Here is a 12,461-nt window from a genome sequence, read left to right as displayed (position 1 = left end):
ATGAACTACATTTGTGGGCAAACTTTTTCACACTGCTTAAGTACGTGTTACAGCTCTAAACATGGTGCCAGTGAATGTGTGCATTTAGACAGTGCTCACTCTCGCTCTCTTTCATTGTAACTTTTTATCTAGTAAAAACTAACTTTAATAAAAAATTCAGATTTTTTTGCTTTAAAACACTCGTGGGGCCTGATACATGCAAACATACGCACAAAGTTTCAGGCCCAGAGCTTCACTCTAAACTGACAAAGCTGTGTTGTCCACGTAAAGATGACGAGCTTGGGTTTATTTAGGATCTGAATCCTATTGAATGTATTGGCAGAATTATGTGTCATGACTTGTTTTGAGTAAGTGTGTTAAGACCTTGTATCTAGCATTGTGTATGGAGGCTCTTTGTTCTGTGACGTTACTGCGTTGCTGGTCTCATGTTTGTGTCTGTGCTGCCCCCTACAGGCAGGTGGAACAGCTGGTGCTCTACATGAAGGCTGCACAGCTCCTGGCTTCCTCCCTCCACCTGGCCAAAGCGCAGATCAAATCAGCCAAGCTCAATCCTTCCAGCGCAGTAAAACAAGGTAAGAACTATGAGTTAACATTTACCAGCAGATTAATTAAACTGTAAGATAAATAATAATGAATAAAGGAAACCTGTATTGGCCCTAAATGAATTTATCTTGCACCAAGAGCATACAACACTATACAATCAAACAAGATGGAACAAAAGAAAAAAAAAAAAGCTCATAAAACACATTAAAGCATCACATGACTAAAAAGAGAAAGAACAGTATTGTTTATTCCCATGTTTCCTTTTTAAAGAGAGATTAATTTTTCCAAGCACAGGTACACCCCTGCAGAGTTACATATCCCTCTCTTGTTTACTTTCAGTGGTGAAGAGCCTGAACGATCGGTACAAAAGCTGCATCTCTCTCTGCCGGCGGCTGACTGACAAACTGAATCACTTCTTCTCTGACAAGCAGCGATTTGTGGACGAGATTAACAGTGTCACCGCAGAGAAACTCATCTACAATCACGCTGTGGAGATGGTGAGCCTCAGCTCATACCAGTGCAAGATTTTTGCCACAGACACCAACGTCATTGACACTTGTGATTCACACAATTTTCAGATTCTGTGTAACAACGATGTAAGATAATGTTAAGACTCACCTGATGACGTGTGTGTGTGTGTTTTTGTGTGTGTGTCAGGTTCAGTCGGCAGCTCTTGATGAGATGTTCAAGCAGACGGAAGATATTGCCTACCGCTACAGCAAGGCGGCCATGCTGCTGGACGGCCTGTCCAAGATCCTGCAGGACCCGACGGACATCGAGAACGTGGTCAAGTGTGAGTACGGACTCTGACACCACGTTACACTGAGAGCAACCAGGATGAAGACGTATGGCTTTAACTCACGTGAACAACTGCTTGAAGAGTTGACTGCACAATGTTGCTGATATATTTATGGACGCTATGCAGCGATTAATTTCTCTCCCACACACCCGTCTTAAATTAAATACATGTAGTGCATACAAAGTCTTGTTTTATAACATGAAGTATCGAAAAAGTAATGAAAACTTCAACAGGCTAATCTGCCTAAATATTTTACTTGTGGATTTTCAGCTGACGAGGCTGACCGATCGATGCATGCTGTGGTTTAGTGTTGAGACTGATTTTTTTTCAAGTAAATCATGAGGGTTGGGAACTTTGGTGCATGACACCTAAATAAATACAATCAATCGAAAAGAGAGCCTACACATGTCTGATACAGCAGGCGTCTGTAGTCTCTTAGTCTAATTACTCTTTTTTACTTTCAAGTTTGTTTTGCAACTTGTGTTAACATGATCCTGTTTTTGTTTCCCTGCAGACAAGGCGAGCGTGGACCGCAGGATCTCCGCCCTCTGCTACTGCACCGTCACACTGTACGAGTAGCATCGCTCACACACATACTGTACACACACACACACACACACACACACAAAGAGGGATTGCAGCATCCTGAGACTCTCAATCTTCATCCTCACAGAGCTGCTGGTCACTCCTGTAGCAGTTCAAGCACTTTTCATTCGCTCGTTTTCATCTGTATTTATCATCAGTTTTTGTTTTCTTTCTGGCTGCATCACAGACTGAAATGTTACTGATGCACAAACTTCCAACCAAAGATGACAAAACATCCAGAAACTGAAGGCTGAAACTGGATGAGGACATGGATGCATGCACCTTCCGGTGCATTTCTTTTCCTACACTGTAATGGTAGACCTGAACTATACATATATAAAGACTAATGTCTGTCATTCAGGATATCGTTTGTTTTTTACCAGAAGAAAAAGACATTGTACAGGACTATGAGGCGGTTTGTGGGCATCAAGAGTCTCAAGCAGTTCATCTTTTTAAAAACCTGCTTACTCTGTGACATCAGTGGTTATTTACTCTGTTTTTTAGGTTGTTATTGATCTTATTTATTGATTCAGAAGATGTTCGAATCTCCTGCCTATCTTGAAAACCTCAAGTATTGGAGTGAAAAGAAACGGAAAAAGTTAGAAAAAGGCTGACGGCCAATCACTGTAACAGATTGGACCCACAAACAACACAAACTCCTGTTACAGAAACAACACAGCCGTTTAGTCAGACAGGAACATGTAGATTTGTATTGCTTTGTTTTTAATTTTGTAGTGTTGTTAGCCGAAGCACTTTATCGCAGTTTGTGGAGGAGATGAGTATCTGTAATAAGTTCCTGAGGGAGATATGTGAAGGCAGAAGGGGGAGGGGTTTTCAAATCACTCCTCTTACACCCCCAAACCTACCTGCTTTGTGTGCATGATCAACAAGTCATCAGAATGCATACATTTCCCATGAGGCCGAGCCACAAGGGAAACTCGGAACAGCCAAGACCCGTTGGCTGCAGCTTAACTTGACGACAATTTACCTTCAAAATAAGTTTGATATTACTAAAATTACTACAGCTGTTCATGTTCTGTCAGTATCAGTAGCGACTTTTTTTTAACAAGACTTGATGTTGCAAAGTTGTATATATTTATAAATATGTGATGCATGTGATGATCCCTTCTTCTCTTTCCAGGAGGAGGAGTGAGAGTGTGTGTGTGTGTGTGTGTGTATGAGATCAGAGTTTTTGGGAGGTTGTTGACGATACCGTCAGCCTGTCAGTCAAAGAGCACAAGTCTTTATATGTACATATTTGAATTTGATACATTTTATCCATATCTGCCAAAGAGGCTTTGATATGGATGAAACATCTTTTGGCTCAACAGGGTTGTGCTAAATTAAAAAAAACTAAACTCGTGGCAGCTTCAAAACTTTCCAGAAACTCTTTCTACACAGGACTGTTGATCAATACACACTTATCTGTTCACTGGGTCTCATGAAATGTCCTAAAAATGAGTGTGACATCTTCAGATTTCTCGCTTATTTTATACAATTTCGTGAGACTTGAATTGTCAAAATCTGCACTGCCTGTCGTCCACTTGGTTCCTCTGCCTCCCTTCAGTCGTCTGCTGGGCCACCAACAGTGTATGTACTGTATGTATGTTTGTATGAGTGTGTATTTATATAGAAAATATACACACGAGCACCTGCCAGGCGTGCATTAAGGCCAGTAGTAACAGTCAACGATGGAAAAAAGGAGGTGCCTTCTTGTAAAAGCAGACATAGGCCTACTCCTTTGTACATGTGTGAATACATTCTTTTTCAGTGTAAAAATGTGTATAAATGCATTCACAGGCACCCAGCGGCCTGGTTCTCTGATGTACTGTTCTTTTTCCTACACATATCTGGGTTTTTAAGTTTTCCTTGTCATGAGCACTCTGAACCACACAAAGCCTTTTACTGCACACACAGTGTCGAGGGGCAAATGAATCTGACAGAAACCCCAACCTGGATCTTCTCCTGCTCCTGTCTGGACTGTCACTAGAGGCGGACTGTTTTGGATGAAGCATGGGTAACAACCGAGTCTGCATTTTACCCTGTAGAACCTCTAGATTATTGAATGTACGTTCCCTGTTGTTTTCTGCCTCTATTGCTTGTTCTAAATGCATTTTGAAGAACCCCGCCGTCAGTCATGATCCTGAAAATGCATCTCTATCCAAGCACCGATTTTTCCAAGACAAATGTCAATGTTGTGTCTCACCAAGGGATGTCTCTGTTCTTTATGGAACACAAATACAGTCTTTGTTATTAAAAAGAGAAAAAATAAAGCTGACCTGCTGTGCATTATTTTTAAGTGTATATTTTTAAAGAATTGTCTTTGTTTGGATAAAATTGTTTGCATTGTTGATGAATCTGGTAAGCATTTATAGTAGTAACCTTTAACCCTTTATAGGGCCCTCATTGAAATACTTTGTCAGGACACTTAAGAAACCTATAAAAAGCACACACACACACACACACACACACACACAAAAAGTACATTTATGCTCATAAAAATGAGTGAAATATTAATATGGGTAAAATATTGATGTGTTACAATTATAAATCATAAACTCACACTTTACAGTCCAGTGGGAGCTACAACATTTAGTTCATTTATTGAATAGAAATTAATTTGTTGACCATTTTGCTTATGAAACTAATTTAACTGACAGACTAAACTTTAAATATTTACACAGAAACGTTATTAATACCTGAGCAGAGTTCATGCGGGTGGAATTGATGTGCTAGTATACAACTGTTCTAATGAGGACTTTTTTTATTATGTGCAATTAGATGGATATTTGGGTCAATCATGACTCCACTAACAATCCATCTTTAAAATGTAAATGACTGTTGCTGATTAAATCTGCACCTTTTTACAACTGCACTATTGGCTCTGCTCCACCTTTTTATGAAAGCATGAAACCACTTTAAAATGTAACTCAGCCTGCTGAGAAGTCTGCAGATGAGGATTTTAAATTCTTGACATGCCGACCGACAGTGAGTAACTGTTCCTGTTCTTCGGCACCCTGCAGCCACAGATATGCCTGCAGCTACATTGTTGTGTTATTATTACGCAATACTGGGGGTTGTTTCCTGTGGCTGTTTCCTGTAGCTGATTGGTTCTTACTTTGAAGGACAGTTTAGCAGACCAATTCCTGGTGCCGAATAGGGCAACTCATTAAAGTGATGTTGGAAAAATCAGTGAAACATGGTTCTAGGTTGAATAGAACTCATAATGTAAGGCCATAAGACGCAATCATATCGGAATTAAACCACAATAATTAAAACAGAGGCATACAATGCTAGTAGCCGAATTATCCAGATTAATGATACGCAAAATCAAGGCGGGGAAAAGTGACTTGACGGTGAAAAAGTAAATAATGCTAACGGTCATTTTAGATTAAAATATTTTTAATGTGAAATTAATGTGTAAGTTGAATACTAAAATTCGCCTATGACTAAAACGTGTTTCTTTTTGGTGAAGTACATATCACGGTGTAACTCTCTTTTTTTTTTACAAAGTTGGGAGTTGGAACTTTCCGAGGAGCACCTGAAAGCATCATCACTCCTCACCATAGCTAACAGCGCTAACAGCTCGATCCGCTTCGACCCAGTTATTCTTTAAGGTAAGACTTTAACTCAGCCCTGTATTCATTTATTTATTTACTGCAAAGCTTATGTAAGTGTTCATATATTTGATATAAATATGGATCTTAAATTGTTTAGACCCTGTCACTGACACTAGAGACAAAAAGCTAAGGCTAAGTCAACTTTGAGGAGTGTGTTCATCAAACACATTTATACACTTATAAAAGGACAAGACTGTCAGAGTTTTTGTATTATTTTAATTAAATACTTATTCTCTGTTGTTGACACTATTATAGAGGGTTTCCCCCCCCTGCTTATTATTAGGTGTACTGCAGTGAAATTCATAATAACTGTTACCTAAGACTGATGTGTCATTCATAATCTGAAAGATAACATAATCAGTATGTTTAATATTAAACAGTTAGGTGCTGACAGACATAACCCTTACCTTAAGGTAAAGTACTATTTTTTTGTGCCATCAGTATATGATGTCAGCCAAAATATTGTTCACTTTATAATATAATTAAAGAAAACAGAACCTGGAGAAAATGGTGTCCAAAGACTAAATCAGTCCACATAATCTGGAGAAACATAATTTGTTTGCATTTTGTATGTATCCATTATGCTTTCTTATGTGCCCTTGAGCAAGGCACAGTGCTTTACAGACCTATATACATACCAACTTGAGTTTGTATTTCTCTTGAGAAAAGACACAAAGATACAAACATTTCATCCTTCAATGCGGGTTGATCTGGGATTCAGCCTCTCTTTAAACTTTAGGATTGACTTGTGCACAAAGCAGTGTTTCAGTCTGAACATTTCTAAACATGGGACCTTGTATCTCTGGCTTGATGACAATATTTCAGATTCCCTGAGAGGGCGGGATCCCTCTCATAGACAATGTTGTTAGTCAGCCTTAACATGTTTTTTTATGGCAGTCTGATTCCAATGAATAAAATGATGAATTTTACCGCTTTGTATTCAAGATGTCACGAGAACAGCTGGTTGTGCAGCAGGCGAGGAAGTCCTTCCTGACAGGGAAGACCAAACCTCTGGAGTTCAGGATCCACCAGCTGAAGAGCCTGCTGCGCTTCATCTCAGAGAGACGAGGGGACATCACAGATGCTGTCAAAAGAGACCTCGGCAAGGTAGAAGAAAGAAAACGATCTGTTAATCTGCATATTATGGAGAGATGCATTATTCCAAACACTGTGTGCTGCAGAGTTTTTATTGTCATAAAACATGTGGTATCATAAAATTGAAGTGAATAGAAACATCTGACAGCCTCTGTATAGTGGGATAACCAGGTATGCTGTCGTTATTCTGCTTTCAGAGCGCGAAGGGCACAGAGCTGTTTGAGACGCTTGGGCTGGAGGGGGAGATCGAGCTGGCCGTAGAGAAGCTGGCCGAGTGGGCGGCTCCCCGGCCGGTGGAGAAGAACTTCCTCACCATAACAGATGAGGTTTATGTGCAGCCGGAGCCCCTCGGAGTGGTGCTCATCATTGGGGCCTGGAACTACCCCTGGGCCGTCACCCTCCAGCCACTAGTTGGAGCCATTGCAGCTGGTATTAAAATACTACTACACACCCTTTTGAGTTGTTTGCCATTTTTGGTTTGGTTCTTTTAGGAGCTATTCTGTTGTTGTTGGAGGTGCACAACACAACAGCTGCAATAGTGCACCATCTGTCAATATTTAGTCATGTTCAACAATCCCAGATGATTGATAACAATCAAAAGAAAGCATGCATACTAAATTCAAATCCTGAGTTGCTTTCCATGTGATTTAACTTTTATTTTCAATTCAGGATGCACTTCACTGATTGTTGCATGTATCTTTGATGTTGTGATGCCCAAAAAAGAGACGTCACAGTAAATGCAATCGGTCACATCTTCACATCTTGAGACATAAATGAGCTGGGCTTTCTAAAAAGTTCTCTGATTAATTTTCGGCCTATTGACCTTCTGAACTTTGATATCGTGCATGCATTTGACTGATTCTAAACCAGATGTCCAGTGGCATTATGCTCCAATCTAACGCTTGATTCAGTAGATCAGCATGCACTGCAGCCTGAACATTTATGAAATCACAGCTTTATACAAAACGCTTTAACCAACACTGTGTGCATCTCTTTAATTCTGCAGGTAATGCAGCAGTGATCAAACCATCTGAGGTCAGCTCTCACTCTGCCAAGGTCATGGAGGAGCTTCTGCCTAAATATCTCGACAAAGTGAGCTTCAAACTCCACTCTCTTTTGCCTCAGAGAACATATAAGGACAGTTTTAATATCTGCATGTTCTCTATGTAGGACCTGTATCCTGTGGTAACGGGTGGGGTGGCAGAGACTCAGGAGCTGCTGAAACAGAGATTCGATCACGTCTTCTACACAGGAAACAGCACAGTGGGCAGACTGGTGATGCAGGCTGCAGCTCGACACCTCACTCCGGTGACCCTGGAGCTGGGGGGGAAGAGCCCCTGTTACATCGACAAGAGCTGTGACATCTCTGTGGCATGTCGGTCAGTCTGTGAAATGTAGCATTGTAATGGTGCCAATAGAGAGTGTGCATGTGACATCAGGGTAGGCGGAAGTCACCGCGGTTACATCCACGGAGAACGTAGTACTGAGAAGCAAACGGACAGAAAAATTTATATCATTAATGAAATGTGATTTGTTTTTAACCACTACAGTCGCATCACGTGGGGAAAGTTTGTGAACTGCGGTCAGACGTGCATCGCTCCAGACTACATCCTGTGTGAACCGTGCATCCAGAGCAGAGTGGTGGAAGAAATCAAGAAGAACATCAAGGTGGGTCTGAAGTTAAGATTTTAACCTTTTTTGCAATTTTGAGGAGTCAAACAAAAAACAATAGCTAAGAACAAGTAGTAGCACAACAATAAAGGGAAGAGTATCAGTTGAAGACAATGTGAACATGATGTATCTTTAATTCCACATGTTGCAGGAGTTTTACACAGAAAATCCAAAAACCTTTGAGGACTACGGGCGCATTATTAACCAGCGGCACTTTAAGAGGGTCATGGCTCTGATGGAGGGAAGCACGGTGGCTGCTGGTGGAGACAGCGATGAATCTCAGTGCTACATAGGTATGAGATGTGTCTGAGATATTTAATGAGATATATTAACTTTTTATTTTACAAATAAAGAGGACATATTATCCTCATTTTCAAACAGTCCCCATGTGCTCTAAATTAAACATCTGTGCTGTTCTTTGGTCCAAATAAAACTTGACTCAAGCACCAGAGGAGGTTTGTGACCCTGTAGAAACCAGCTCTCCCAGAACGCTTCGTTTTGGTGTGTGTGTCTCTTTAAATGCAATGAGACCCACTGAGATTTCCCAGTAGACATCACCGCTTCACTAGTGAGAATAAAAATGGAGGAACCTGGGGATGGAAACCAGGGGACGAGAATTGTTTTTTTGTTTTTTTTTACCCAACAACCCAACTTGTGATGTCACAAGTTGAGAAATGTTTAAAGGGAGCATTTTTCTCAACTTGGTAGACACTCGGGTTACCCCTGTGTCAAAGTGGATTTACTTTAAGTAGTATCTGTTTGTTTTGTCCTTTCTCCGCTGACAGAGCCTACCGTGCTGCAGGATGTGACGGGGGAATCCAAAGTGATGAAGGAGGAGATCTTTGGTCCCTTACTTCCCATCATCACAGTGAGCGGTGTGGACGAGGCCATCCAGTTCATCAACGAGAGGGAGAAACCCCTGGTCGTCTACGTCTTCTCTCACAACAACAAGGTGATCACAGCTCTGCATACAGACATGAATACACATACTGTACAATCACTGTGTGGGATGAGGCTCGGGCTACGGAGGCGTGTCACAATCCTAGCTGACATCAAAATCAGGCTGCATCATGCACGTGAGGAGAAATGTGTTGGCACCTGACCTTCAACAGCTGGAGGGATTTACTTTGGAAAGTCAGAAAGGATGAACACTGCAAAAAGAAGAACATCAACCCTCTCCCTCTGTGTCATGTTTTTTAATGTGAACGTCTCCCCTGAGCCAGCCTAAAGAGGGAGTCTACAGAATACGCAAAAACTACAATACAACACACATTTTTAAGTTGAACATCACATACATTTATCCACCAGCACACGCACACACACAACATAACAAGTAATAAGTGTCAAGGAAATGATGAAGACTTGACCCCTTAGACTCAGATGGCTCACTTTGGTGAAAGTTTATACATTAGATGAATACTGCAGGAGACATGATTCTCATGCTCACACATAATCTGCTAGACACTTCCAAAGGCTCTTCATGTATTCAAAGAGATATGACCATTATCAGGGTCACGTCTCATTGACCCACCTAGAATAATCTGTGACGTCAAGGATCCCGGAGAGAACAACAAGGTCTCCCAAACATCCTGCAGATATCAGTGAGAGCTGCTGACTCTCTCCCAGCTGTCCTTGGTCTCCAGATAAAGCTGAACTGTGTCAGGTCTGACTGACATCAGCAACAATGAATTCACATTACACATTAAAGGGATACTTCACCCATGCATGAAGCTGTGTATCATTAGAAACATGGTAGTAGTGTTGAATGGTCGTGAATCCAGCCCTCATTTTGCCCTGAGACGAGAAAAATATGTTTTTCTTTGCTTGAAAGTTTTCTTCATGTGATGCAAAAAGCGTCACATTGCAATGATACGCAGCTAATGTAAATGAAGTATCCCTTTAATTAAGTAATCACAGAAATTCTACAACAATAAGGAATGACACGACTATACTTCATCAATAATATTGCACTTGGAATCCATAAAGTACGTCTGTCTGTCTGTGTCAATCAATCAATCAATCAATGCAAAGTGGAAAACAGGAGGCAAGACATGACGTTAAAACACGCTGTATGCAGCTGGTCACTCACCTTTCAAAGGAGATATATATATATATATATATATCAGAAGGTCATATTCAGCAAGCAGGCTGAGGTGATATATATATATATATATATATATCACCTCAGCCTGCTTGCTGAATATGACCTTCTGTTCAACATCCCCTCATCCCAGCTTCATGCAAAAAGTGGCGAGCTGAAAGTCAGCTGTTTGTGTTCACCCCAGAATGTTTGGAAAGTTTCATAGTTAGTTTTATGTAAGTGTGGAAACTGCTCCACATGTAAGCTGTTTTTTAAAGACCAAATCTTTAAACCCCTCACATCACCATGTTGGGGGGTAGATAAAAAATTGGCCCAAACTCTTGAAGTCTGACCTGCACAAAAGTCATGGTAATATTCTACCCACAATGCACTGCTCTGACTCTTCCTGTCTGATCCACAGCTGATCAAAAGGGTGATAGCTGAGACGTCCAGCGGCGCTCTGCTGGCTAATGACTGTCTGGTTCACTTCACGGTCAGCGCTCTGCCTTTCGGTGGAGTAGGTGAGTTTTACACTCTTAAATGAACCTCCAGCGGTTCATCTGGACACACGCTCACAGCCGACTCCTCCTCTCACCTGTCTCTCAGGTAACAGCGGGATGGGATGCTATCACGGCCGCCACAGCTTCGACCAGCTCAGCCACCTGCGCAGCTGTCTGATCAAGCAGCTGAAGATGGAGGGCGTCAACAGCATGCGTTACCCCCCGCACACCGCGAAGAAGCTGGGCTGGGTTCGATTCTTCCTGCTGAAGAGGGTGAACATGTGCAGACTGCGCCGCATGGCCATGCTCGCCATGCTGGTTGGCCTCACATCATTTGTCGTCCAGGTAAAGGAAATCATATACACCTGTCTAATCAAAGAGGAATGTTTTCTGGAATATTTAATATCTGGAGATCAGAGATGTTTCGAGATGATCTGGCTGTAAACCCAGTCTCATGATTAAGGAATCTGATCAGTCAGTCATGAATGTAAGTGGAGTGTGAGTGCAAGCAAAACTGAAACCAGCTGGTGGAGGCCTAAAGCGAGAAGCCGAGCCCTCAGGTGTTCACTGTTAACTGATGTCCTTCGCAAGTCCCAACTCTGCCTATTGGCTGCTGAGCCAGGAAGTTAAACCAAACTGGCTGCAGAGAGGGCGGGACGTCACAGCTTTGACGACATTAGAACTCACCTAGTGATATGTCGTGTACTGGGTCTGATTATGTAGAGAGCTGTGTGTTTCCTGACAGTGATGTAACTGATGTCTGTTTACTGCTTTTGAAATAAATTCATTTTTCCCCACGAGATATGAGTGCTCCTCCCCCCGACATACCCACAATCCCACAGGCCTGGACCTTCACACAACAATGGCTTTGTCTGGTGCGGACAATGTGTGGTGTTGTCCCGGAAATCTAACCTCATAACGCCCCCTCATCTACCCTCCTTTTAATTACCCAGCATGCTTCACTCTCCTCTGCTAAATGGCTCCTTTTGTTCTGGTCCACCCCAGCACCTTTGTTGACATGCACACTTGTTTTGCTCCCGTGAACAGTCAAACTGTCTGTTTTAATGTCTCGGGGTCTGTGTGTGCTGTTTCTTTCAGAGATTCCTGCGGTGAAGACGAGGAGCAGAAGCTGGCGTCATTCATACCTGTGCAGGTGTCCCACTGATTCAAAGTGAAATATACACATGGTCCATACACTTTCTAATTCATAGACTATTTTTGGTTTAATCTTTCAACATGTCTTTAGAATTCCTCGTCTGTCCCACTGAATGCTGCTATTTTAGTTTTTATTGTTTTACATATTTTTATAGCAATATATTCGGTTTTATTTAAATTTCCTCTCATGCACAAATCAACACATACAGCTCTGAAGATAAAACATAACAGCAAGTATCATTGTTGCATTTAAGGTTTTCGATCCTCTGTTACATTCTCTCAAACTTTCTGCAATTAAACTCCAACAAAAAAAAAAAGTGTCAGATAATTTTTCTTCACTTTTTCATCGTCCACATTTTAGGTAAGACTTAGCAGGCAAGGGAAAAGTGTGTGTGTGTGTGTGTGTGTGTGAG

General features: G+C 41.5%; 2 protein-coding genes across 2 annotated transcripts in view; both read left to right on the top strand.

Annotated features, from left to right (window-relative positions):
• ulk2 (unc-51 like autophagy activating kinase 2) overlaps window positions 1-4,200 on the top strand; it is a 40,510-nt gene extending 36,310 nt beyond the window's left edge. The window contains exons 24-27 of the mRNA XM_079353735.1: window positions 454-572; window positions 883-1,040; window positions 1,201-1,336; window positions 1,857-4,200. Coding sequence (XP_079209861.1) covers window positions 454-572; window positions 883-1,040; window positions 1,201-1,336; window positions 1,857-1,921 — 478 coding nt within the window. The 3' untranslated portion in view covers window positions 1,922-4,200. The remainder of the gene's footprint in view (window positions 1-453; window positions 573-882; window positions 1,041-1,200; window positions 1,337-1,856) is intronic.
• Window positions 4,201-5,440: 1,240 nt separating this feature from the next.
• Window positions 5,441-12,365, top strand: LOC306830827 (aldehyde dehydrogenase family 3 member A2-like). The gene is made up of 11 exons (XM_079354531.1): window positions 5,441-5,544; window positions 6,493-6,654; window positions 6,840-7,071; window positions 7,649-7,734; window positions 7,813-8,021; window positions 8,193-8,310; window positions 8,465-8,606; window positions 9,099-9,265; window positions 10,815-10,914; window positions 11,000-11,238; window positions 11,992-12,365. Exons 2-11 carry the CDS (start codon window positions 6,493-6,495, stop codon window positions 12,004-12,006), a joined length of 1,470 nt encoding a protein of 489 aa, XP_079210657.1. The 5' UTR covers window positions 5,441-5,544; the 3' UTR covers window positions 12,007-12,365.
• Window positions 12,366-12,461: the final 96 nt, after the last annotated feature.

This window comes from Symphodus melops (assembly GCF_947650265.1).
Source record: "Symphodus melops genome assembly, chromosome: 10".
Classification (NCBI taxonomy): domain Eukaryota; kingdom Metazoa; phylum Chordata; class Actinopteri; order Labriformes; family Labridae; genus Symphodus; species Symphodus melops.
This window is presented reverse-complemented; position numbering and strand designations above follow the sequence as displayed.